Below are 27175 nucleotides of genomic sequence, written 5' to 3'. Positions count from 1 at the left end.
TGCAGTTCTTCACACACTCAAACCGGTGCACCTGGCACCTAATACGATACCCCATTCAAAGTCACTTAAATATATTGTCTTGCCCATTCACCCTCTGAATGGCACACACACAAGTCATGTCTCAATTGTCTCAAGGCTTAAAAATCATTATTTAACCTGTCTACTCCCCTTCAATAAATGACATCAATAAGGGGTCATAGCTTTCACCTGGTCAGTCTATGTCATGGAAAGAGCAGGTGTTCATAATGTTTTGTACACCATGACCACCACATCCTAGATAAGATAAAGGCTAAAGGCCTAAGACACAGGGCGAAGGCAGGTGAATGTGTAATAATAGTGTGTGGCCTGTCCCATGGGTGTTGTTCTGTCATACTGCTTAGACAGGTTTAATGACCAGTAATGGAATGCAGTCACCCTGGTCCATTTAGAAGAGTCATTCCTGGGTACGATATGGACATCTGACTCAGGTTTTATGTCTGTTTAGTTGATGTGAAGTGTGGTAAGTCCTTTATTATTATTATAATATATGAGAAGGAATCTTTTTAAGAGGAAATCTTAGATAACAATTGGGATCGGCACAGATTAGCACAGCGCAGCCTTTGTGCCATTTAATAAACTACCAATATCACATAATTAATATATTTAATTTAATTGATTGAACAATCTGTTTTTTATATATATATATATATATATATATATATATATATATATATATATATATATATATATATATATATATATATATATATACACACTGCTCAAAAAAATAAAGGGAACACTAAAATAACACATCCTAGATATGAATGAATGAAATATTCTTATTAAATACTTTTTTCTTTACATAGTTGAATGTGCTGACAACAAAATCACACATTAATGATCAATGGAAATCAAATTTATCAACCCATGGAGGTCTGGATTTGGAGTCACACTCAAAATTAAAGTAGAAAACCACACTACAGGCTGATCCAACTTTGATGTAATGTCCTTAAAACAAGTCAAAATGAGGCTCAGTAGTGTGTGTGTGGCCTCCACGTGCCTGTATGACCTCCCAACAACGCCTGGGCATGCTCCTGATGAGGTGGCGGATGGTCTCCTGAGGGATCTCCTCCCAGACCTGGATTAAAGCATCTGCCAACTCCTGGACAGTCTGTAGTGCAACGTGGCGTTGGTGGATGGAGCGAGACATGATGTCCCAGATGTGCTCAATTGGATTCAGGTCTGGGGAACGGGCGGGCCAGTCCATAGCATCATGCCCATGTCCATGCCTTCCTCTTGCAGGAACTGCTGACACACTCCAGCCACATGAGGTCTAGCATTGTCTTGCATTAGGAGGAACCCAGGACCAACCGCAACAGCATATGGTCTCACAAGGGGTCTGAGAATCTCATCTCGGTACCTAATGGCAGTTAGGCTACCTCTGGCGAGCACATGGAGGCCCCCCAAAGAAATGCCACCCCACACCATGACTGACCCACCGCCAAACCGGTCATGCTGGAGGATGTTGCAGGCAGCAGAACGTTCTCCACTGCGTCTCCAGACTCTGTCACGTCTGTCATGTGCTCCGTGTGAACCTGCTTTCATCTGTGAAGAGCACAGGGCGCCAGTGGCGAATTTGCCAATCTTGGTGTTCTCTGGCAAATGCCAAACGTCCTGCACGGTGTTGGGCTGTAAGCACAACCCCCACCTGTGGACGTCGGGCCCTCATACCACCCTCATGGAGTCTGTTCTGACCGTTTGAGCAGACACATGCACATTTGTGGCCTGCTGGAGGTCATTTTGCAGGGCTCTGGCAGTGCTCCTCCTTGCACAAATGCGGAGGTAGCGGTCCTGCTGCTGGGTTGTTGCCCTCCTACGGCCTCCTCCACGTCTCCTGATGTACTAGCCTGTCTCCTGGTAGCGCCTCCATGCTCTGGACACTACACTGACAGACACAGCAAACCTTCTTGCCACAGCTCGCATTGATGTGCCATCCTGGATGAGCTGCACTACCTGAGCCACTTGTGTGGGTTGTAGACTCCGTCTCATGCTACCACTAGAGTGAAAGCACCGCCAGCATTCAAAAGTGACCAAAATATCAGCCAGGAAGCATAGGAACTGAGAAGTGGTCTGTGGACCCCACCTGCAGAACCACTCCTTTATTGGGGGTGTCTTGCTAATTGCCTATAATTTCCACCTGTTGTCTATTCCATTTGCACAACAGCATGTGAAATGTATTGTCAATCAGTGTTGCTTCCTAAGTGGACAGTTTGATTTCACAGAAGTGTGATTGACTTGGAGTTACATTGTGTTGTTTAAGTGTTCCCTTTATTTTTTTGAGCAGTGTATATATACACACACACTACATGACCAAAAGTATGTGGATACCTGCTTGTCAAACATCCCATTCCAATATCATGGGAATTAATATGGAGTTGGTCCCCCCTTCACTGTTATAACAGCCTCTACTCTTCTAAGAAGGCTTTCCACTAGATATTGGAACATTTCTGCAGGGACTTGCTTCCATTCAGCCACAAGAGCATTAGTAAGATTGTACACTGATGTTGGGCTATTAGTCCTGGCTCGCAGTCAGCGTTCCAATTCATCCCAAAGGTATTCGATGGAGTTGAGGTCAGGGCTTTGTGCAGGTCAGTCAAGTTCTTCCACACCGATCTCGACAAACCATTTACGTAAGGACCTCGCTTTGTGCACAAGGATATTGTCATGCTGAAACAGGAAAGTGCCTTCCCCAAACTGTTGCCACAAAGTTGGAAGCAAGTTAAGATTTCCCTTCACTGGAACTAAGCGGCCTAGCCCGAACCATGAAAAACAACCCCAGACCATTATTCCTCCTTCCCCAAACTTTACAGTTGGCACTATGCATTGGTGCAGGTAGCGTTCTCCTGGCATCCGCCAAACCCAGATTTGTCTGTTGGACTGCCAAATGGTAAAGCATGATTCATCACTCCGGAGAACGCATTTCCACTGCTCCAATGGCATGAGCTTTACTCCACTCCAGCCGACGCTTGGCATTGCACATGGTGATCTTAGGCTTGTGTGCGGCTGCTCTGCTATGGAAACCCATAGCAGCTTCAGCACTTGGCGGACCTGTTCTGTGAGCTTGTGTAGCCTACCACTTTGAGTCTGAGCTGTTGTTGCTCCTAGACATTTCCACTTCACAAGAACAGCACTTACATTTGACCGGGGCCGCTCTAGCAGGGCAGAAATTTTATAAACTGACTTGTTGGAAAAGTGGCATCCTATGACAGTGTCATGTTGAAGTCACTGAGCTCTTCATTAAGGCCATTCTACTGTCAATGTTTGTCTATGGAGATTGCATGGCTGTGTGCTCAGTTTTATACACATGTTGCAACATGCAACAATTTCAAAGATTTTACTGAGTTGCAGTTCATATAAGGAAATCAGTCAATTGAAATAAATGTATTGGGCCCTAATCTACAGTGCCTTGCGAAAGTATTCGGCCCTCTTGAACTTTGCGACCTTTTGCCACATTTCAGGCTTTAAACATAAAGATATAAAACTGTATTTTTTTGTGAAGAATCAACAACAAGTGGGACACAATCATGAAGTGGAACGACATTTATTGGATATTTCAAACTTTTTTAACAAATCAAAAACTGAAAAATTGGGCGTGCAAAATTATTCAGCCCCCTTAAGTTAATACTTTGTAGCGCCACCTTTTGCTGCGATTACAGCTGTAAGTCGCTTGGGGTATGTCTCCATCAGTTTTGCACATCGAGAGACTGACATTTTTTCCCATTCCTCCTTGCAAAACAGCTCGTGCTCAGTGAGGTTGGATGGAGAGCATTTGTGAACAGCAGTTTTCAGTTCTTTCCACAGATTCTTGATTGGATTCAGGTCTGGACTTTGACTTGGCCATTCTAACACCTGGATATGTTTATTTTTGAACCATTCCATTGTAGATTTTGCTTTATGTTTTGGATTATTGTCTTGTTGGAAGACAAATCTCCGTCCCAGTCTCAGGTCTTTTGCAGATTCCATCAGATTTTCTTCCAGAATGGTCCTGTATTTGGCTCCATCCATCTTCCCATCAATTTTAACCATCTTCCCTGTCCCTGCTGAAGAAAAGCAGGCCCAAACCATGATGCTGCCACCACCATGTTTGACAGTGGGGATGGTGTGTTCAGCTGTGTTGCTTTTACGCCAAACATAACGTTTTGCATTGTTGCCAAAAAAGTTCAATTTTGGTTTCATCTGACCAGAGCACCTTCTTCCACATGTTTGGTGTGTCTCCCAGGTGGCTTGTGGCAAACTTTAAACAACACTTTTTATGGATATCTTTAAGAAATGGCTTTCTTCTTACCACTCTTCCATAAAGGCCAGATTTGTGCAATACACCACTGATTGTTGTCCTATGGACAGAGTCTCCCACCTCAGCTGTAGATCTCTGCAGTTCATCCAGAGTGATCATGGGCCTCTTGGCTGCATCTCTGATCAGTCTTCTCCTTGTATGAGCTGAAAGTTTAGAGGGACGGCCAGGTCTTGGTAGATTTGCAGTGGTCTGATACTCCTTCCATTTCATTATTATCGCTTGCACAGTGCTCCTTGGGATGTTTAAAGCTTGGGAAATCTTTTTGTATCCAAATCCGGCTTTAAACTTCTTCACAACAGTATCTCGGACCTGCCTGGTGTGTTCCTTGTTCTTCATGATGCTCTCTGCGCTTTTAATGGACCTCTGAGACTATCACAGTGCAGGTGCATTTATACGGAGACTTGATTACACACAGGTGGATTGTATTTATCCTCATTAGTCATTTAGGTCAACATTGGATCATTCAGAGATCCTCACTGAACTTCTGGAGAGAGTTTGCTACACTGAAAGTAAAGGGGCTGAATAATTTTGCACGCCCAATTTTTCAGTTTCTGATTTGTTAAAAAAGTTTGAAATATCCAATAAATGTCGTTCCACTTCATGATTGTGTCCCACTTGTTGTTGATTCTTCACAAAAAAATACAGTTTTATATCTTTATGTTTGAAGCCTGAAATGTGGCAAAAGGTCGCAAAGTTCAAGGGGGCCGAATACTTTCGCAAGGCACTGTACATACATTAAAAAAAAAATGCACTCACTCTTTGTCTTTATCTGCACTATTCATCTTTCTTGTGCAAATAAATAAAAACAGTCCATCGCTATACTTCTTTCCATTATGCGATTCACACCTTTCCTCTACCCCGGACACCTGGGGTGCACACTGTGCGCACACATACACACAGTCTCCCATGTACCTCAGGATGAGTCTGCAGTACTCCAGGGCTGTCCGGGGGCATCCCCTCCTCTCCAGGAACATCATGTGCTTATAAACAGCCAAGTAGAATGCCCTGCAGAGAGGATAAATATACAGACAAAGGAGAGACTTATTATAAACCTTGTAAAATTATAAATTCAATGGAAATTTAAGAGAAAGGCCCTTGCATAACGGCGTTTGTGGATTGACCTGTATAGCAGAGATGTATTATCTAACCTGTTTTCTGGTCGCAGGTAGTCCAGCCTGCTGGTTCCTGACGTCAGGCTGCACACAGGGTGGAATGCACACTCAAAGCTGTACAGGGCACGCTCTGAAACACACACACACACCACACAGTAATTTATCAAAAACAAGTGAAAATATCTAACTTTAGCCAGCACTACCTGGCTGCTCAACAGTCTCAGTGATTCTCAATTGGTAGATCACCATACCCTCCTCCAGGCTCCTTCCACCTGTCTGTTTGTCTTTGGTAAAAACATAAATGTCTCCCTCTGCTGGAAGGCATGAAAACAGCTTTAAGTGAAACCACTCACTTTCTCCCTTGCAAGTTCCAGTGTCAAATACTACATCAACAAGACTAGCTACCTAGAGGTTGCAGCATTTCTCATTGGTCAAAACACTGGTAGGATCCCAATGTACTAAGCCCTTGCAAACTAAGATTATACAACTGTATAAAAAAAATCCAGAGCTGCTGTAATGAGTTGATTTGAGTAGGACCTCATTAGCATGATCAGGAGCAGCTGACAGGATGAGAGGGGCTACACCCACAAGAATCTTGACATGCACTTTCAGTGACTATATCGGAACAATCTGTTGGTTGTTTGAATGTATTGTGTACAGTGCAAACACGTGGCTAGATAACCAATAAATATTTTAGATGGGTTCAATTCAGTTACGTGTGGTTGAAAATGTACTTTCACCTTGGAGGTCAGAGAGAAGTCACTGTAAATGGAAGCTGCTTTTGCTTGCCCTCTGTAATTGATGTGATTTAGCCCTGACCAAAGCTCTGCTCAAACCTTAACTGTATTTATCAACTCATTTATAGACGATGTTAGCAGGGTAGTAGCGACAGGCTTGGAGTAACAGTATGGTAATATTTCCTGCCTAAATGCATTACCTGAGGAATCTGAAATACACTACTTTGCATGCTGGCCCCTTGTTGTTCTTTTTTTTCTTCCAATTTAGAGTCTTTCAGAGAATAAACATGCTGTGGATACAGATGACTCAATTTAACTATTAAACCTTATCTAGATCAATAGCATAAGGCAGAGGTTCTTAAGCTTTTTCAGCTCGAGATCCAAACGAGAAATGCTCAGGGCCTACTTCGGGTTCCAAAGCTTAGTTGAAGAAAACCTGGCATCAGGTAATATATGACATACTAGAGCAGTGTGTGGTATAGGTATTGTGTATGAAATAACCTATTAAAAATTTACTGCCCAGAGGACACCAATGTTTATCAAGAATAATGTTGCATAAACTTATTCCAACTATTTATCTGGGACCTAGATTAAATTGTATATGGGTCCAAGGAAACATACCAAAGGGGTCTCATGACACATTTACAAACCTTGAGCAAGAGGATACAGCAGAGAGGATCCCCAACTAACCAATCAGAGCTTTGAGAATGACCCTCCTTGCCAACCAGAGCAAAGAAAGGAGTCCTACTCACCAATCAGGTCCCTGACACTCACCGATTAGGTCCCTGGCCATTTCCTGGTCCTCCTGTATGCGGCAGACATCAGAGAGCTGCAGCAGGGAGTCAATGTGGTAGGGGTTCATCTGTAGCAGGGCCTGGGGAGAGGGTAGGATGGGGTGGACAGGGTGGGGGAGACAGGGAGGGGGTGGGGAAGACAGTGGGAGAGGGAGACAGGGTGGGGGAGACAGGGAGGGGGTGGGGGAGACGGGGAGAGGGTAGGGGAGACGGGGAGGTTGGGGAGAGCAGGGGGACATGGGGGAGGGATGGGGGAGACAGGGAGAGGGTAGGGGAGACGGGGAGGGTGATAGAGATGGGGGAGGGAGGGGGAGAAGGGGAGGGTGATGGAGATGTGGGTGGGTGGGGGTGACGGAAGAAGGGTGGGGGGACAGGTGGGGAAGACAGGGAGACGGGTGGGGGAGTTATGGGGGGCACAGGGGGGAGGATCACCGTTTGTCTAAACATTAGAAACCATGCATGTCCTCAACCTGAAATTTCAACTGAATTTACCTCTAGTTTCTCATGCCGTGACCTAGAATCTTAGTCACGATTTATCTAGAATCTAAATTCATGCATATCAGTTGTCCTAGATATTTGAGACGCGCATTACGGCTTTGCTGATCAATCTCCCTGAGACCGTGGGTGTAGCCTTACCACAATGTTGTTGGGATCCATGGACTCCACTGAGTCCAGGAATTTGAACTGAATCTGCTGGTAGTCCCGGCTGTGCTCGAAGGTGAAGTACTGTAGACCATCCCTGGACTCCAGTAGGGTCATTGAGATACCTGAAGGAGGAAATATTACGGACAGTATTATTCTATGTGAGTTACATGCAATGACGTATATAAACCCTGGATTGCTGATGCTATGTATTGCCCATTCAGAGGCTAAGTTTCTACAACTGGGTCCTGGACTTCCTGAACGGCAGGCCCCAGGTGGCGAAGGTAGGAATCAACACTTCGCTAATCCTCAACACTGGGGCCCCACAAGGGTGCGTGCACAGCCCCCTCCTGTACTCCCTGTTCACCCATGACTGCGTGGCCATGCACGCCTCCAACTCAATCATCAAGTTTGCGGACGACACAACAGCAGTAGGCTTGATTACCAACAGTGACGAGACAGCCTACAGGGAGGAGGTGAGGGCTCTGGGAGTATGGTGCCAGGAAAATAATCTCTCACTCAACGTCAACAAAACAAAAGCAGCTGATCATGGACTTCAGGAAACAGCGGAGGGAGCACCCCCTCTATCCACAGACAGGACCGCAGTGGTAAAGGTGGAAAGCTTCAAGTTCCTCGGCATACACATCACTATCAAACTGAAATGGTCCACCTACACAGGCAGTGTGGTGAAGAAGGCACAACAGCACCTCTTCAACCTCAGGAGGGTGAAGAAATTTGGCTTGGCACCTAAAACTTTTACAGATGCACAATTGAGAGCATCCCGTCGGGCTGTATCACCGCCTGCTACGGCAACTACACCACCCGCAACCTCAGGGCTCTCCAGAGGGTGGTGCGGTCTGCCCAATGCATCACCGGGGGCAAACGACCTGCCCTCCAGGACACCTACAGCACACAATGTCACAGGAAGGCTAAAAAGATCATCAAGCACAACAACCACCTGAGCCACGGCCAGATCACCCCACTATCATCCAGAAGGCGAGGTCAATACAGGTGCATCAAAACTGGGACCGATAGACTGAAAAACAGCTTCAATCTCAAGGCCATCAGACTGTTAAATAGCCATCACTAGCACATTAGAGGCTGCTGCCTATATACATAGACTTGAAATCACTGGCCACTTTAATAATGTTTACATATTTTGCATTACTAATCTCATATGTATATACTGTATTATATTCTACTGTATCTTAGTCTATGCCGCTCTGACATTTATATATTCTTAATTCCATTTCATTTGTTTGTATTGTTGTGAAATTGTTATATATACTTGTTAGATATTATTACACTGTTGGAGCTAGAAACACAAGCATTTCACTACATCTGCTAAACATGTGTATGTGACCAATAAAATGTGATTTGAAGCCACCAGTCAGCCATATTGGTCTTCCCTAGTAGGAGCAGTCCTCCACAGGAATGAATGGAATTCTACAGTATTTCAATTAAAAGGACAAAAAAGGACAAATATTTGGTTGTTGTAGTGGTGACAGTAACATTAGTACCCTAAAAAAAATGCTTCAAGGAAAATGTTATATATTTTTTACACTTGTATGTATTAGCTCACATAATACAACTTAAAAGTATGCATTCAAGTGTCTGTATTAGAATAAATCAGAAACGAATATAGACAATAATAAATGCATTTCTATAGCTTCCAAAATCCAACATTTTTACAATTGAGGAGGAGTACCAAGATGGCTGTGCGGTGACTTCAATACAGTCAATACAAGACTTCAATACAAGTCAATTCGATATAGATATACAGTGCATTCGGAAAGTATTCAGACCCCTTGACTTTTTCCATATTTTGTTACATTACAGACTTATTCTAAAACGGATTAAATTGTTTTCCTCCCTCATCAATCTACACACAATACCACATAATGACAAAGCAAAAACAGGGTTTTTAGAAATATTACATTTACATAAGTATTCAGACCCTTTACTCAGTACTTTGTTGAAGCACCTTTGGCAGCGATTACAGCCGAGTCTTCTAGGGTATGATGCTACAAGCTTGGTACACCTGTATTTGGGGAGTTTCTCCCATTCTTCTCTGCAGATCCTCTCAAGCTCTGTCAAGTTGGATGGGGAGCGTCGCTGCACAGCTAATTTCAGGTCTCTCCAGAAAAGTTTGATTGGGTTCAAGTCCAGACTCTGGCTGGGCCACTCAGGGACATTCTGAGACTTGTCCCGAAGCCACTCCTGTGTTGTCTTGGCTGTGTGCTTAGGGTCGTTGTCATGTTGGAAGGTGAACCTTCACCCTAGTCTGAGGTCCTGAGTGCTCTGGAGCTTCAAGGATCTCTCTGTACTTTGCTCCGTTCATTTTTCCGGTGGCTAGCCTTCCAGTCACTGCCACTGAAAAACATCCCCAGATCATGATGCTGCCACCAGAATGCTTCACCATAGGAATGGTGCCAGGTTTCCTCCAGACATGACACTTGGCATTCAGGCCAATCGTAGTTTCATCAGACCAGAGAATCTTGTTTCTCATGGACTGAGAGTCTTTAGTTGGCTTTTTGGCAAACTCCAAGTGGGCTATCATGTACTTCCATTTGGCCACTCTACCATAAAAGCCTGATTGTAGAAATGTTTTGGTACCCTTCCCCAGATCTGTGCCTCGACACAATCCTGTCTCTGAGCTTTACGGACAATTCCTTCGACCTCATGGCTTGGTTTTTACTCTGACATGCACTGTCAACTGTGGGACCTTATATAGACAGGTGTGTGCCTTTCCAAATCATGTCCAATCAATTGAATTTACCACAGGTGGACTCCAATCATGTTGTAGAAACATCTCAAGGATTATCGATGGAAACAGGATGCACCTGAGCTCAATTTCGAGTCTCATAGCAAAGGGTCTGAATACTTATGCGAATAAGGTATTTCTGTTTTTTATTTTCAATACATTTCTAAAAATCTGTTTTCGCTTTGTCATTATGGGGTATTGTGTGAAGATTGACGAGAAAAAGGTTGTAACGTAACAAAATGTGGAAAAAGTCAAGGGGTCGGAATACTTTCCGAATGCACTGTAGATATTTAAGTGGAATAAAAATTGCAATCTGTCCCACTCATTCTATGCCCAAGTACAGTATAGCACCCTAGAATTTGAATGAACACACTTTGGGCTAAGGAGAAGTGGATTCAGAGGGAAGCATTTCATGGTGACACAGCAGTCATGGTGTACCACATACAAACTAAGGCATCGAGACTACTCAAAAAGTGAGAGGAAAAATATATTTTTTAAATGACCCATCTATATTTTGGGAGGGAAATGATATTTCCCAGACCAAATCTCCAGTCAGGTGATTGCATAAGCCTTGAGTTTGGGGGAGCTTTAACACCCTGAGGAGTAGCTAACACTGACATAACAGTGTTTCTTCTTCTTCTGATTCTTCTTCAACTTCAGCTCTGGGTTAAACAGCCCAGTATCCCACAACACCAGGGGCACTATGGAGCCAAACATCAATGGAGTCTTTCCCAAGCATCAATAGAGTCTTTGAGCCAGAGGGCTAGGCAGCATTTGATTAACGATATGTGGTGATTGTACTGTTTTTTTAACAAGACGTCATAGGGCAACGTTTAAAGCCACAGAACACAGCCTTTAGTGTGATCCTACCCAGAAAAGCTGTCTCTGTCAACAAGGCTTCAGGCTGCCCACTGCTGTTAACATGCACTTTTTTTCTGCTGCAACTCTTGATTGGTTACATGCTATCCAAACTGAACCAGGATTCTTAGAGTCCGATGAGAATTCCAAATGTGATAATGGAGAGACACTGTTGCCTTGTTGCTCAACACAGAGGCGCCAGCCCGGGGAGACGGGGGTTAAATTTAGCATAATTGATTAAATCCTAATAAATAGAAACTGGCCATTCAAAATGTATTTCAGAGAACTGGAGCTACACTATAGCGTGTCTGGCCCTTAAATGTACATTACACAGAGAGCTCATTTAAAAAACATGCCTGTCAATCACTCCTAGCTCAAAGCAGAAGAGAGACTGGCTGCATCACTACTTGTCTTTGTGAGTGGTATGGATGTGTTGGAAGCACCAAACTGTCTGTTCAACAGCTAACACAGCTCAGATACCTATACATATCCTACAAGACATGCCACCAGGGGTCTCTTCACAGTCCCTAAGGCAGGGGTCTCCAACCCTGTTCCTGGAGATCTACCCTCCTGTAGGTTTTCATTCCAACTCCAGTTGTAAATAAGCTGGTTCAGTTTACCAACCAGCTAATTATCAGGTGTGCTAGATTAGGGTTGGAGTGAAAACCTGCAAGACGTTAGCTCTCCAGGAACAGGGTTGTAGAGTCCTGCATTAAGTTCAGAACAGAGGTTGGGAAACGCACAGTACTTCATAGAGCCAAGACTACATTGAACTCTCTCACATCAGGTAACCCAAACTAGCAGTAAAATCAGATTTCAAAAACATAAAACAACACCTCACAGCACAACGTGGACTGCGAAGAGACACACACACACACACACACACACACACACACACACACACACACACACACACATTGTAATATTGTATTGTTGTACATTTTAATGGTAGAGCAGTGTGAATGTGTACAGTACACAATGTTTGTTGTGATGTATTGATTTATTTATGATGCAGACTATTGTTTTGTAGGGTTGGGCAGTGTCCAGATTTTCATACCGTTTCTGTAACATATTCGGGATATACGGTATTACCCAGAATGCACACAAGGGGCGCTATTTCAAATAATAAGGAATATAAATAAATAAATAAATAATTATTTTTATTTACACACATAACCATTTAGTCAACATGGATCTTGATCCAGGAGGGGATTGAATGTCTCTGCTGTAACCAAGAACCTTGATCTTGACATCTAGCAAGAAAGTTAGCAAACCAAATGCATTATTGAAGCCCTGAGCTGGATATAATTTACTGACACATCTTATATTTCTTATAGTTATACTTAAATTATATTTATAAGCAGTGGAGTAGTACGCACCCTTACGAGGCTGGGGTGCCCTTAACCCCAAAAAGTATAACTTATTTTTGGTATTATTCATTTCTGAATGGTATTGAAAATCATACCGTCAGTATTTTGAAATATAATGTTTATACTGTATACCGGGCTTACTTTTCTGTTTCTGTTTGGACCCCAGGAAGAGTAGCGGCTGCCTTGGCAGCAGCTAACGGGGATGCTGCCATGCCTCTCGATTGTTCGCTTGAACTTAATTTGTGCCATCATAGTTACAGTACATTAGTGGATGTGGTAGGGCTGACCCCATTTAGTCGACTGGTCGACTGAGATTTCTTTAGTTGAGCAGAAGCAAAAATAATATAACAGTCATGCTGTACAAGACACCTGTCCGATTTGCACCTGTCTGAGTGGACTGATCCATTGTGGAGGTCGTGGGGATGGCACAGTCCTTCACTCTAAGACATGCTACTGAAATTGTATTTGGTTATATTATGTAAGAACAATGGTGCAAGAAAGAGAAAAAGAAAAGAAAATTATTTTATCACAAATGTGCTTCCTCCTGCGTTGGACAGTGGTCGCTGTCCGCGGTTCTGAAACACATCCGTAAACCCCCACTTAATTAGGTCTATAATCAATAGCCTAACTGTTAAACGTGCCTGGCTTTATAAATCATCCATATATATCTTCAGAAATAAGACAGTTCCTGCTTCTCTTGCCTGTTTGAGTGTCTGTGTTACGGTGTTTGTCTATCATAATCACATCAATAAATTGGTTATAACAAACTCTGAACACCGTAAGACAAACACCGTAACACAAATACTCAAACAGGCAATAGAAGCAGGAACTGTCTTATTTCTGTAGATATAAGATATAAGATTCCTTGATGCCCTTCCAGACTCCCACTACCTAACCACCTAACTGAGGGACTCAATTTAACCTTGTGCAATACCCTAGATGCAATTGTACCCCTAAAAACATTTCTCATAAGAAATTAGCTCCCTGGTATACAGAAAATACCCGAGCTCTGAAGCAAAATTCCAGAAATTCCAGAAAATTGGAACGGAAATGGCGCCACACCAAACTGGAAGTCTTCCGAATAGCTTGGAAAGACAGTACCGTGCAGTACCGAAGAGCCCTTACTGCTGCTCGATCATCCTATTTTTCCAACTTAATTGAGGAAAATAAGAACAATACAAAATTTATTTTTGATACTGTCGCAAAGCTAACTAAAAAGCAGCATTCCCCAAGTGAGGATGGCTTTCACTTCAGCAGTAATACATTCATGAACTTCTTTGAGGAAAATATCATGATTATTAGAAATAAAATTACGGATTCCTCTTTAAATCTGCGTATTCCTTCAAAGCTCAGTTGTCTTGAGTCTGCACAACTCTGCCAGGACCTAGGATCAAGAGAGACACTCAAGTGTTTTAGTACTATATCTCTTGACACAATGATGAAAATAATCATGGCCTCTAAACCTTCAAGCTGCATACTGGACCCTATTCCAACTAAACTACTGAAAGAGCTGCTTCCTGCGCTTGGCCCTCCTATGTTGAACATAATAAACAGCTCTCTATCCACCGGATGTGTACCAAACTCACTAAAAGTGGCAGTAATAAAGCCTCTATTGAAAAACCCAAACCGTGACCCAGAAAATATAAAAAACTATCGGCCTATATCGAATCTTCCATTCCTCTCAAAAATTTGAGAAAAGGCTGTTGCGCAGCAACTCACTGCCTTCCTGAAGACAAACAATGTATACGAAATGCTTCAGTCTGGTTTTAGACCCCATCATACCACTGAGACTGCACTTGTGAAGGTGCTAAATTACCTTTTAATGGCATCAGACCGAGGCTCTGCATCTGTCCTCGTGCTCCTAGACCTTAGTGCTGCTTTTGATACCATCGATCACCACATTCTTTTGGAGAGATTGGAAACACAAATTGGTCTACACGGACAAGTTCTGGCCTGGTTTAGATATTATCTGTCGGAAAGAGAACAGTTTGTCTCTGTGAATGGTTTGTCCTCTGACAAATCAACTGTAAATTTCGGTGTTCCTCAAGGTTTCGTTTTAGGACCACTATTGTTTTCACTATATATTTTACCTCTTGGGGATGTCATTCGAAAACATGATGTTAACTTTCACTGCTATGCAGATGACACACAGCTGTACATTTCAATGAAACATGGTGAAGCCCCAAAATTGCCCTCGCTAGAAGCCTGTGTTTCAGACATAAGGAAGTGGATGGCTGCAAACATTCTACTTTTAAACTCGAACAAAACAGAGATGCTTGTTCTAGGTCCCAAGAAACAAAGAGATCTTCTGTTGAATCTCACAATTAATCTTTATGGTTGTACATTTGTCTCAAATAAAACTGTCAAGGACCTCTGCGTTACTCTGGACCCTGATCTCTCTTTTGACAAACATATCAAGACTGTTTCAAGGATAGCTTTTTTCCATCTACACAACATTGCAAATATCAGAAACTTTCTGTCCAAAACTGATGCAGAAAAATTAATCCATGCTTTTGTTACTTCTAGGTTAGACTACTGCAATGCTCTACTTTCCGGCTAGCCGGATAAAGCACTAAATAAACTTCAGTTAGTGCTAAATACGGCTGCTAGAATCCTGACTAGAACCACATTTTTTACATCACATTACTCCAGTGCTAGCCTCCCTACACTGGCTTCCTGACAAGGCAAGGGCTGATTTCAAGGTTTTACTGCTAACATACAAAGCATTACATGGGCTTGCTCCTACCTATCTCTCTGATTTGGTCCTGCCTGCCGTACATACCTACACATACGCTACGGTCACAAGACGCAGGCCTCCTAATTGTCTCTAGAATTTCTAAGCAAACAGCTAGAGGCAGGGCTTTCTCCTATAGAGCTCCATTTTTATGGAATGGTCTGCCTACCCATGTGAGAGACGCAAACTCGGTCTCAACCTTTAAGTCTTTACTGAAGACTCATCTCTTCAGTGGGTCATATGATTGAGTGTAGTCTGGCCCAGGAGTGTGAAGGTGAACGGAAAGGTTCTGGAGCAATGAACCGACCTTGCTGTGTCTGCCTGGCCGGTTCCCCTCTTTCCACTGGGATTCTCTGCCTCTAACCCTATTACAGGGGCTGAGTCACTGGCTTACTGGTGCTCTTCCATGACGTCCCTAGGAGGGGTGCATCACTTGAGTGGGTTGAGTCACTGATGTGGCGCCCCCCCTTGGGTTGTGCCGTGGCGGAGATCTTTGTGGGCTATACTCGGCCTTGTCTCAGGATGGTAAGTTGGTGGTTGAAGATATCCCTCTAGTGGTGTGGGGGCTGTGCTTTGGCAATGTGGGTGGGGTTATATCCTTCCCGTTTGGCCCTGTCCGGGGATATCATCGGATGGGGCCACAGTGTCTCCTGACCACTCCTGTCTCCAGTATTTATGCTGCACTAGTTTATGTGTCGGGGGGCTAGGGTCAGTTTGTTATATCTGGAGTACTTCTTCTGTCTTATCCGGTGTCCTGTGTGAATTTAAGTATGCTCTCTCTAATTCTCTCTTTCTCTCTCTCGGAGGACCTGAGCCCTAGGACCATGCCTCAGGACTACCTGGCATGATGACTCCTTGCTGTCCCCAGTCCACCTGGCAGTGCTGCTGCTCCAGTTTCAACTGTTCTGCCTGCGGCTATGTAATGCTGACCAGTTCACCGGATGTGCTACCTGTCCCAGACCTATTATTTGACCATGCTGGTCATTTATGAACATTTGAACATTTTGGCCATGTTCTGTTATTATCTCCACCCGGCACAGCCAGAAGAGGACTGGCCACCCCCCATAGCCTGGTTCCTCTCTAAGTTTCTTCCTAGGTTTTGGCCTTTCTATGGAGTTTTTCCTAGCCAACGTGCTTCAACACCTGCATTGCTTGCTGTTTGGGGTTTTAGGCTGGGTGTCTGTACAGCACTTTGAGATATCAGCTGATGTACAAAGGGCTATATAAATACATTTGATTATTTTTGGGGGGATATATGGATGATGATATGCTACAGGTCAGGCCCTATTGGTCACGTGCATGCGAAGCATACATGTGTCACTTAGAGATAGAAAGGGTTGAGGGAATGTTTTTCCTAAACAAATTAGGGATTTCTGTAACATAACTTTTCAGTCAGAAATGGCTTCAGTCAGAAATGGCTTCAGTCAGAAATGGCTTCAGCCATTCAGCAACAGTGTGTGAAAACCTTGTGAAGACTTACAGAAAACGGTTGACCTCTGTCATGGCCAACAAAGGGTATATAACAAAGTATTAAGATCAACTTTTGTTATTGACCAAATACTTAATTTTCCACCATAATTTGCAAATAAATTCATAAAAAATCCTACAATGTGATTTTCTGGATTTTTTTTCATCATTTTGTCTGTCATAGTTGAAGTGTACCTATGATGAAAATTACAGGCCTCTCTCATCTTTTTAAGTGGGAGAACTTGTACAATTGGTGGCTGACTAAATACTTTTTTGCCCCACTGTATATTCACAAGGCTTTCAGCATTCTGAGTGATGCCCGACTGTGAGAGGTTGAGTGTAGGTCTGACCTGGGCGACTGAAGCGTGGCCAGGTGTCTTTAGGGATGGTCATCCAGGTGCTGCGATGGAACTGTCTCTGTCTCTGACGAGGTCTGAGGAAAGAATGAAGAGATGGCCTTACACTGTAACCTTTAATAGTAGTAGTCCCACTGATAAGGAGTTCTGTGAAGATCTTACCTTTGATCTCCAAGAACTGCTCGAGCTCCAAAGTATCTCTTCAACTCCGTCTCAGGATTCAGGTTCCTAACAAACAAAAGAGGGTAAGTCCCAGTAAAATCTATCACTGATAAATGACTGCCATAAATGATGTTTATTCTGATTGGATGATGTTACCCCACTGAGAGTCCTGATGTTGTGCTGTGCTGTGCACCTACTCACCTGTGTTCCACATAGAGCACAGGCCTGTTGTCTGAGCCTCCACAGCCCTCACTCTGCAGGGTCAGTCCATTAGACTGCTCTATGGTCTCCAGCAACGCGTCAATGTCATCCCCAGCTCCCTCCTGACAACCACACATAAGACAGAGCAGCCTATGTGACCGAGTGAGATGGCGTCAGGGCAGAACCCCCATAGCCTCAATACACAATAAAATGCTGCTAAAGCACTTAATGTGTGCACAACAGTGGTTAATATGGCAATGTGCACAACAGTGCCCTCACATTGGGGGACATATGCGGAAGTGATTTGTCAAGATGGACTGATGCTTTATACCTGTTTATCTCCTGTAGTGTTCTTTTTCTTCTTCTTTTTCTTCTTTTTCTTGCTCGCTTTATCTCTGGACTGACATCATAAAAACGATTAAACAACTCTTCAAAACATTTTGACTAGATCAATCATGCATAATAACAACAAGACTGAAGAGGAATGGGGCTCACAATACCCCATAGTACTGTGGAGGCTACAGTGTATCAAGGGCGTCCGTCTCTCTCCTCACCTTCGCAGCACCTGTCTCAGGCTGTGCATCTCTCTTCTCTGTTTCCCCGCTGTCACTCTTCTCCTTGGTTTCATCACCATTCTGTTCTTCTGGCTTCACTGTGTCTTCATCCGTCGTGGCTTTCTCTGCATCACATATCTGCAGCGACATGGTTCCAGCAAGAAGGACAGAAAGGCTCGGGTTAAAGTTGTCTATCAGAGACTAAATCTCAACAACAGCACATAGTTTTAATTAATCTTTGGTCAGTCTCTGCCTTTTTTTTTCACGTTCTTGCGGGAGCCATTGGGATTCCAACCCATCCTAGTGACATTCATATGGTCAAGGCAAGGGGGTGTACTGTATGAGTCCTGTCTGGCCAGGCAAAATCGGTTAGTCAGTATAATGCTGGTTTGATTTGTTTACACTGTCTGCATATGTCAATGTGCCCTGCTGCTTTTTCATTGACTAGCATAACAAGCTAGCTAGCAATGTCACACAGTTATGTAGCCTAGGGGGTGGAGCTACGTGGCAGTTAACAAGACATTTCGTAAACATTTTGCAATGTGTGTTAGAAAAGGAGAAACACTCCACCAGTTCGTAAATGTTGCACAAGTTTTTCTTATTCTTCTTAGTTTTTCTGATGCTGCTCTTAACAGGCTGGAGAACAGCTTCTTCCAGTTCCTCTTCTTCTTCCTCAACATCCGCAGCCTGCTCCTCTGGCCCTTCACCTGGGACAAGATCACCGAGGTCCAGGGCCTCCTGCCCCCGCTGTTTCCCCTTCAACCTCCTCAGAGCACGACTCGACATCTTCCCGGGACAGAGTTGTCACGAAGATGGGCTATGGTTTAATTTGGGATTTGACCCAGCTACAGCCATAAACAACATGAGAGCAAAATCCGCATGCCAAAGAGTTTATTCTACGGGTACTCCATGTAGACAATCTTGGTGCATGCCAACTATTTTCGTTTTGAAAATCACAGTTCGCTGCCGTTAACCTTTGTACCACTAGGGAGCAGTAGTGCGTAAAGACAAAGGCTCTGAAAATGCCTGAAATTAAGTTAACACAAAGGGGAACTAACGACTTTCAACATTTCAACTATTATTTGCATACTGGAGGAGCGGCAACCACTGTCAAGGCTGTTGCTGTAAAGTCAGTTAATGGTTTCAAAGCCTATGACCAATGCATAATTTTGTTGTTAACAAGGGTTGCCCTGGGTCTATCAATAACTTTTATGTGTTATGGTGTCAAGAAATGGCCATTATAACTAATAAATTAGACTGAGTATAACACAGATAAACAAATAAGGAAGTTGCACCTGTTCCTGCTGCTGTTATGATGTAATGGTTGCCAAACCCAGAGCACTCAAGGAAACACACATTGTATTCCTCATTCTTGAGGTAAAGGTCAACTGTGACCATAGGAATGAAGATGGAGAAAAGAAATGTATGTGTATGTCACAACAACTGTAAATGTCATTAGGGTGTATAAACATAATCTGTATAATCTGTTATAACTAATGTATGACATCTCTGTGGCTGTGTGTGATCTGATTAGTGCAGGAATTTCCAATGTGTCGTAATAAAGTGTGTGAGCGTCTTTGTGTTGCGCTGTGAGAAGGAACGGTTAAATGCATAGGGTTCATAGGAACTATTAGAAAAGAGGAAATGTACAACTTGAGACATGACACGTAATTGTCATTCCAAACCCACAGTTCATCAATGATGAAACAGACAGAAACATTAATTGTAGTTATATGGTAAACATGCACATTTTAAATAACTAGAATAACTATGTTTATTTTCAGATTGTATCAAAAGCATAACAAGCATAAAACATAGACATACATTATTTTGTAGAGAGGTGAATACACAACTGTCCAGAATACAGCTAGTTGACCACTGACATAGTAACCGTCCAAAAAGAGATAACGCAAAACAGTGCTTGCTTATAAACAACTTAAATTCCAGTGTAAAAGACTACAGTATATTTTGAGGATACAAAATGTATAAATAGCTCTTCATTCTCTTTTAAAATAATTTCATTATGTCTGTGCCAGTAAATGTGGTTGATTCTCATCCACATCTATTCATCCAATTACTCACAAAATAAGTTACTGTCACAACAAGAATACAAACTTTGCCACTTACATTCCAAAGCCTTTTGGGGACCAAAATTATTGTAACTGAAAGAGTTGTAGCAGGTGGTGCAGAGACATAGGACACAAACCTTTTGCAGTAACTAAGGCACAGCCACATCTCAGTTCAATACAATCCCTTATACATCATCAAACATCAGCAGCAGTGTGTCCTCTCCACAACCCTCTACTCTCCGAGGCCTGATTCCTAACTTGATACCAATCCATAACAAATTCCCATTGACGCCAATGCCCAATTTACACAAAACCTAAGTTATGCAAGCTTATCTATCTCAATTTAGGATTCGGCTCTCAGCCAATGGCAGTCAGAACAGAGCATGGCCTGGGTGGGGCTCCACTGTAGATCTGTTTCGGTTGGGGCTCAGTGGAACCATAAGCTAACCTGAGTGAGCTTAGCCCAACAGGCCTGAAGGAAGGAAAGTAAGGGGATCTAGTCATCATTGGCAGTGACAGCGATGGGGTTGACATAGGCAGCCGCCTCCAGGTCCTCTGCCCGTTTCCTGCGCATCTCTGCGGGTGGGCGTGGTGGAGGGTTCTGGGGAGGGAGCTTGATGCTCTCTCCCACCGGCTTACGGGCACTCTCCTTCCTGGGCAGGATGGGCTCCCACTGCTCCCCTCGGATGGCCGCCTAGAAGACATACAGACACAATAGACGAAAGATCATTCAGGCTCCCTCAATAACATAGATAAATGGGTTGCTTTGGTGCTGATCGCTAGAAGCATGCATGCAGACAGGCATGCAGTGAATTCCCAACAACAATAGGTGATAACAGCCAAGTTACTCCCCTGACAGCCTGGGTTTCTTAACTAGCTAATAATGATAAATACCAGAGGGCAAACAAACGCTTCCTTGTAAATCAAGGGCAGTAGGTTCATACAGGAAACTTGAGAGTTGCATCAGCTGATATTGCACCAATTAGATTTATCACACTACCTTCATATGGCGGTCAGACAACAACACTACCTTGTTGTTGTCTGACCACCTAACTTGAGTCAAATACTTTCAAATATTTGAAATACTAACCGCAAGGTAGATGAGGCTAGCTATGCCGAGGCAGACACAGCCAAGAACCGTTGCAAGGATGAAACCACCAGGAACGCAGATCCTATAAACACAGACACACACACACACACACACACACAGAAAAAGAGTGTTACAAAGGCAAGGCACTGATAATATGCAATGTGATTTTTAAACAATGAAGATGGTGTCAAGAATGACTGTGCACAATGACACAACCTGTCTCTGCTACAGCTGGAAGGAGACAGAGAAGGGAAAGAATATTGTCTCAGCCCAGAGATCTGACTAGACTGACACAGAATGTACTCACGCTGCATGTAGAAACGCTCTGACATAGTAGTTCCTGGTCAGTGGGCCGAATGACTTCACACAGACAGTGAAGCAGTACTGACCCCTGGAAGAATCCCAATATTAAGAGTTATTTATTGAGAACTTTCAGTGATGAAGACTTGCTTATGACTTGCTTTCAGCTGGTGGAATCATATCTGTTGCATCACTGTTAGAGTGACTGTACAGAAACTTTAGCTTGGTATGGTGTATGTGGGTACTCACGTCCTTTCTACGCTGGTGCCCTTGTTTCTCTTGCCCCTTGGGTACTCAAGTAGACAGACAAACACCCCTGCAGCTCTGGGCACATCAGTCAAGGGTACTCAACAACAACAGGCACACGTGGACCTCACTATACAATGCAAATATACATTTGGGTCTCATCTGGACATAAATGCACAAAGAAGATAAATGATGGTGTAGATGCCTGTAATGCATCTACAAACATTTCCTTGTGACGTGTCAAGGGTAAATCAGCATTTAATCACAACAATAGATACAATTTTGTGCATGGAATTATACTGTAAGAGACAGCTCTGCCGCCAGTGAAAGGATACATAGCATAAGCAGCAAACTCCCAGTCCCTGAACTGGCCAGCCACCCCCACTATACCACCAGTAAGGAGAACTGAAATGAGGAAGTAGGAAGAAGAAAATATTTCGTTTATCAACAGTTCCTGCAAGTCACAGATGAAGACACTTTTTTTGTATCCTGTAACTTTCAAATCGAAATGTGCCAAGACCCAAATAATTTGTACACCCCCCCCAAGTTGATTTGATTTAGTGTTTTATACAGATATGTTTTCAAATATTTTCACTACCAATACAATTTCATGACTTATAATATTTTTGTCTGGAACAATTTCTACATTTTGTTTTTGGTCGGTTTTAATGACCAATGTTTGTTAGGCATACCATACTGGAAAAACACATATATTAATATACAGTAATAACGCATAACTAATGGGATTACACATTCCTTTAACAGTTGATACCATTATACAAATACCAAACTCAGATGTCTAAACTTGGCAAAAGTTCTCTACTCACTGAGCCCCGCCGCCAGAGCCTGTTCATTGGCCCACATAGCCCATTCTATTTTCCCCATTCTGTCTTCGTTCGGACCGACAGAACTCCCCTCTATGCTTGGAAGTTATCCAAATGATCGCGGCTGTCACGTTCGATTATTGTGGAAAGTGAAAATGTATACGTTTTGGAGGAACAAAGGTGGGTGGTAGCAGCCGCCTGGTCTGGCCCTCGGTCTCGTAACGTCTGAGCGGAGCGATAGGAAAAAAGGTTGAGGATGTGACCTGGGAGGAGTAACCCTTAACCAGAGAGGAAGAGGCGAAGAGGCGAAGCGAGAGCACCAACTCGGCCAAAAATCTGTATTATACAAGCAGGTGACGTTGTTTCGTTTCTTTCGCTCACCAAGTTGTTGTTTGGAGGCCAATAAGCGTGTTGAATTTGGTCCACAAAAAAATATAATGGCTTATTTGCTACGTGAGGTTTATTTGATCAAATAGAAATTTCGTAATGCTTAAGTTATGAGTGTACTGATATAAGTAGGACATCACGGCAACTTTATATCAGAGTTGTATCGAGATGGTTATGCATGAAGCTAGCAGCATCTCTCTCTCCATTGAATAAAGGCGGTTTACGTCAACAACCCTAATCTAACATTCAAACATTTTTTTAATTATGAGATGTATCCACCAATCCAAAGAGAGGATAGGCAGAAACTAGACAGCCAACTATGCTTATTAATCTGTACCACTTTCTGGACAACGACTCCATTGTTAGGGCAGAGAGACAAGTATCTCGAGTACGGTCCAAACACTAAAAAGACACACCCTATCCCCTCAGCCCTCAAATTAAGTGGACACTTCTGATAACGTATTTTATTTTCTACAATTATCAAAAGATAACCAAACAAAAACAGATTTACTTTTTAAGTTTATTTGTGCCATCATGTGCATATGCCTTGTCTACTGCTGTCTTGGCTAGTTCTTATTGTTTTATTTCACTGTAGAGCCCTCAGTCCCGCTCAAAATGCCTTATATAGCTCTTTTGTCCCACCCCACGCACATGCGGAGACCTCACCTGGCTTAACTGGTGCCTCCAGAGACGAAACCTCTCTCATCGTCACTCAACGCCTAGGTTTAACTCCACTACTCACATCCTACCATACCCTTGTCTGTACATTATGCCTTGAATCTATTCTACCACACCCAGAAATCTGCTCCTTTTATTCTCTGTCCCCCAATGCACTAGATGACCAGTTCGTATACCCTTATCCTACTCCTCCTCTGTTCCTCTGGTGATGTAGAGGTTAACCCAGGCCCTGTAGCCCCCAGTTCCACTCCTATTCCCCAGGCACTATCATTTGTTGACTTCTGTAACCGTAAAAGCCTTGGTTTCATGCATGTTAACATCAGAAGCCTCCTCCCTAAGTTTGTTTTATTCACTGCTTTAACACACTCTGCCAACCCTGATGTCCTAGCCATGTCTGAATCCTGGCTGAGGAAGGCCACCAAAAATTCTGAAATGTCCATCCCCAACTACAACATTTTCCACCAAGATTGAACTGCCAAAGTGAGTGGAGTTGCAATCTACTGCAGAGATAGCCTGCAGAGTTCTGTCATGCTATCCAGGTCTGTGCCCAAACAGTTAGAGCTTCTACTTTTAAAAATCCACCTTTCCAGAAATAAGTCTCTCACTGTTGCCGCGTGTTATAGACCCCCCTCAGCCCCCCAGCTGTGCCCTGGACACCATATGTGAATTAATTGGCCCCTATTTATCGGCCTTCCTACAATCTAAGATAGATGCCCTCAATCTCACACAAATTATCATGGAACCTACCAGGTACAACCCTAAATCAGTAAACACGGGCACCCCCATAGATATCATCCTGACCAACCTGCCCTCTAAATGCACCACTGCTCTGCTTCAACCAGGATCTCAGCGACCACTGCCCCATTGCCTGCGTCCGTAATGGGTCCACGGTCAAACGACCACCCCTCATCACTCTCAAACGCTCCCTAAAACACTTCAGCGAGCAGGCCTTTCTAATTGACCTGGCTTGGGAATCCTGGAAGGATATTGACATAATTCCGTCAGTAGAGGATGCCTGGTTGTTCTTTAAAGGTGCTTTCCTCACGATCTTAAATAAGCATGCCACATTCCAAAAATTTTTTAACTAAGAACAGATTTAGCCCTGGGTTCACTCCAGACTTGATTGCCCTTGACCAGCACAAAAACATCCTGTGGGGTACTGCATTAGCATTGAATAGCCCTCACGATATGCAACTTTTCAGGGAAGTTAGGAACCAATATACACAGGCTATTAGGAAAGCAAAGGCTAGCTTTTTCAAACAGAAAATGTGCAACCTGTAGCACAAACTCCAAAACATTCTGGTACACTGTAAAGTCCATGGAGAATAAGAGCACCTCCTCCCAGCTGCCCACTATACTGAGGCTGGGAAACACTGTCACCACCGATAAATCTACGATAATCGCAAATTTCAATAAGCATTTTTCTAAGGCTGGCCATGCTTTCCACCTGGCTACCCCTACCCCGATCAACATCTCTGCACCCCCCACAGCAACTTTCCCAAGCCTCCCCCATTTCTCCTTCACCAAATCCAGATAGCTGATGTTCTGAAAGGGCTGTGAAATCTGGACCCCTACAAATCAGCTGGGCTAGACAATCTGGACCCTCTCTTTCTTAAATTATCTGCCACAATTGTTGCAACCCCTATTACTAGCCTGTTCAACTTCTCTTTCGTATCATCTGAGATCCCTAAAGATTGGAAAGCTGCTGCGGTCACCTCCCTCTTCAAAGGGGGAGACACTCTAGACCCAAACTTTTACAGACCTATATCTATCCTACCCTGCCTTTCTAAAGTTTTCGAAAGCCTAGTTAACAAACAGATCACCGACCATTTCGAATCCCACCGCTATGCAATCTGGTTTCTAAGCTGGTCATGGGTGCACCTCAGCCACGCTCAAGGTCCTAAACGATATCATAACCACCATCAATAAAAGACAGTACTGTGCAGCCATCTTCATCGACCTAGCCAAGGCTTTCGACTCTGTCAATCTCCCCATTCTTATCGGCAGACTCAACAGCCTTGGTTTCTCAAATGACTGCCTCGCCTGGTTCACCAACTACTACTCAGATAGAGTTCAGTGTGTCAAATCAGAGGGCCTGTTGTCCAGATCTCTATGGGGGTACTTGTTGAGAACTTGTTCTCAACTGGCCTACCTGGTTAAATAAAGGTGAAATATAAAAAAGTAGCACAATTTCTAACTTATTTGCATTCGTTTTTACTTATACTTGTATGTTAACTTCTCCATTGATGTTGTTTTTAAGTTTTCGCTGACTTTTCTTAGCGGACGTACAATCGTCGCAAATTTAATTATGGGGTGTTTCAGGCCCCGGAATGAACATAATTGTACACTCGCAAAGCCGATTATAACGAGGGCTGAGGGGCTTACGTTGCAAACTTCCCTTGCTTGGCTAATCATTTGGACCGCCCTCCAAGATGGCGACGGGGATTCCCCCAAGGGCATAAGGCAAGTTATAAGACAACAATTACTGTAATTTTCCCTTTCATTCTTCATTCCCTGAGATCACGGGGGAAGAAAAGCCATCACTTCCCCTTACCGCCGTAGATAGGGCATGGAGTGGAGCGGTCAGTCTTCTTGAACACGTTGTATTTACATGCCTTTTAGGGTAAGTGGACGAGGGTGTGTCTTTTAAGTGTTTGGACTGCCACCCTTGTTAGTCTATCCATAATCTTTGCTTTAACTAACTTTGCTGCCTGACATGATTTGGTCAAAGGGGGAAATGTTCAGCTGTTGTAATATAGAGCAGGCTCAACTTGCCCGGCTGATATAAATTGTCCAACTTGCACTTAAAACAGGGTTTCCCAAACTGGGGCCTGGGGCCCCCACTGGGTGAAAATGATTTGAATGTGCTACACAGCAGATTCAAATAATCAAAGCTTGATGATGAGTTAGTTATTTGAATCAACTGTGTAGTGCTGGGGGAGAGGGGCACAGGACCATGTTTAGAAACCCTGACTTAAACAATGGGGGATGAACCAGAAAGATCAGTTTTAGGCTATGCCTATTGGAATTCCTTGCGGTATCGTTGTTTTCAGTAAAATATTTTTAGCTGGGCCAACTTTAGAGCAGACTCAACTTGCCCGACTGCTCAGTTCACTTGCCCCAGGCAACAGGGCAACCCTTAAGGTCCCTGCTACAACTAGGTTGTAGAGTTTTTGTAGTTTTACCTGGTTACCGTCAGGAGAGAAGAAAAATGTCCCCACCACTCTGGGACCCGTGGTGCCACCTTTGAAGATGACATGTAGGCTATATATCCAGCTCTTATACTAAAGCACCTACATTGTTCTCAATACTGTCATTTATAATCCTTTAAGGGATTTAATTTTAATTAGATTGTCTTGTGATTCACTCACTCTAAAGGTGACTGTTAAACCATTATGTAAAATGTACATCATCTACTTAGAAAATCTGAAATATTTTTCTACAGTTATCAAAGTACTAGAATATTTCTGATCGTTCTCACAAGGCATCCCCTCATC

General features: G+C 43.4%; 2 protein-coding genes across 3 annotated transcripts in view; both read right to left on the bottom strand.

Moving 5' to 3' along the window:
* Positions 1 to 19009, bottom strand: part of LOC139385224 (TCF25 ribosome quality control complex subunit) — a 37966-nt gene extending 18957 nt beyond the window's left edge. For both annotated transcript variants that reach the window (XM_071130341.1, XM_071130342.1), the window contains exons 1-10: positions 18655 to 19009; positions 18085 to 18222; positions 17862 to 17930; positions 17531 to 17652; positions 17330 to 17395; positions 17162 to 17244; positions 7613 to 7743; positions 6957 to 7056; positions 5482 to 5575; positions 5246 to 5338 (exon numbers count right to left, since the gene is read on the bottom strand). In XM_071130341.1, coding sequence (XP_070986442.1) covers positions 5246 to 5338; positions 5482 to 5575; positions 6957 to 7056; positions 7613 to 7743; positions 17162 to 17244; positions 17330 to 17395; positions 17531 to 17652; positions 17862 to 17930; positions 18085 to 18222; positions 18655 to 18870 — 1112 coding nt within the window. In that variant the 5' untranslated portion in view covers positions 18871 to 19009. The remainder of the gene's footprint in view (positions 1 to 5245; positions 5339 to 5481; positions 5576 to 6956; positions 7057 to 7612; positions 7744 to 17161; positions 17245 to 17329; positions 17396 to 17530; positions 17653 to 17861; positions 17931 to 18084; positions 18223 to 18654) is intronic.
* An 831-nt stretch (positions 19010 to 19840) lies between these two features.
* LOC139385226 (cytochrome b-245, alpha polypeptide) lies at positions 19841 to 22880 on the bottom strand. The gene is made up of 6 exons (XM_071130343.1): positions 22617 to 22880; positions 22125 to 22194; positions 21793 to 21867; positions 21551 to 21634; positions 21244 to 21325; positions 19841 to 20847 (listed from the first exon to the last, which is right to left on the bottom strand). Exons 1-6 carry the CDS (start codon positions 22672 to 22674, stop codon positions 20650 to 20652), a joined length of 567 nt encoding a protein of 188 aa, XP_070986444.1. The 5' UTR covers positions 22675 to 22880; the 3' UTR covers positions 19841 to 20649.
* Between the last annotated feature and the right edge of the window lie 4295 nt (positions 22881 to 27175).

This window comes from Oncorhynchus clarkii, chromosome 26, assembly GCF_045791955.1.
Source record: "Oncorhynchus clarkii lewisi isolate Uvic-CL-2024 chromosome 26, UVic_Ocla_1.0, whole genome shotgun sequence".
Lineage (NCBI taxonomy): Eukaryota > Metazoa > Chordata > Actinopteri > Salmoniformes > Salmonidae > Oncorhynchus > Oncorhynchus clarkii.
This window is presented reverse-complemented; position numbering and strand designations above follow the sequence as displayed.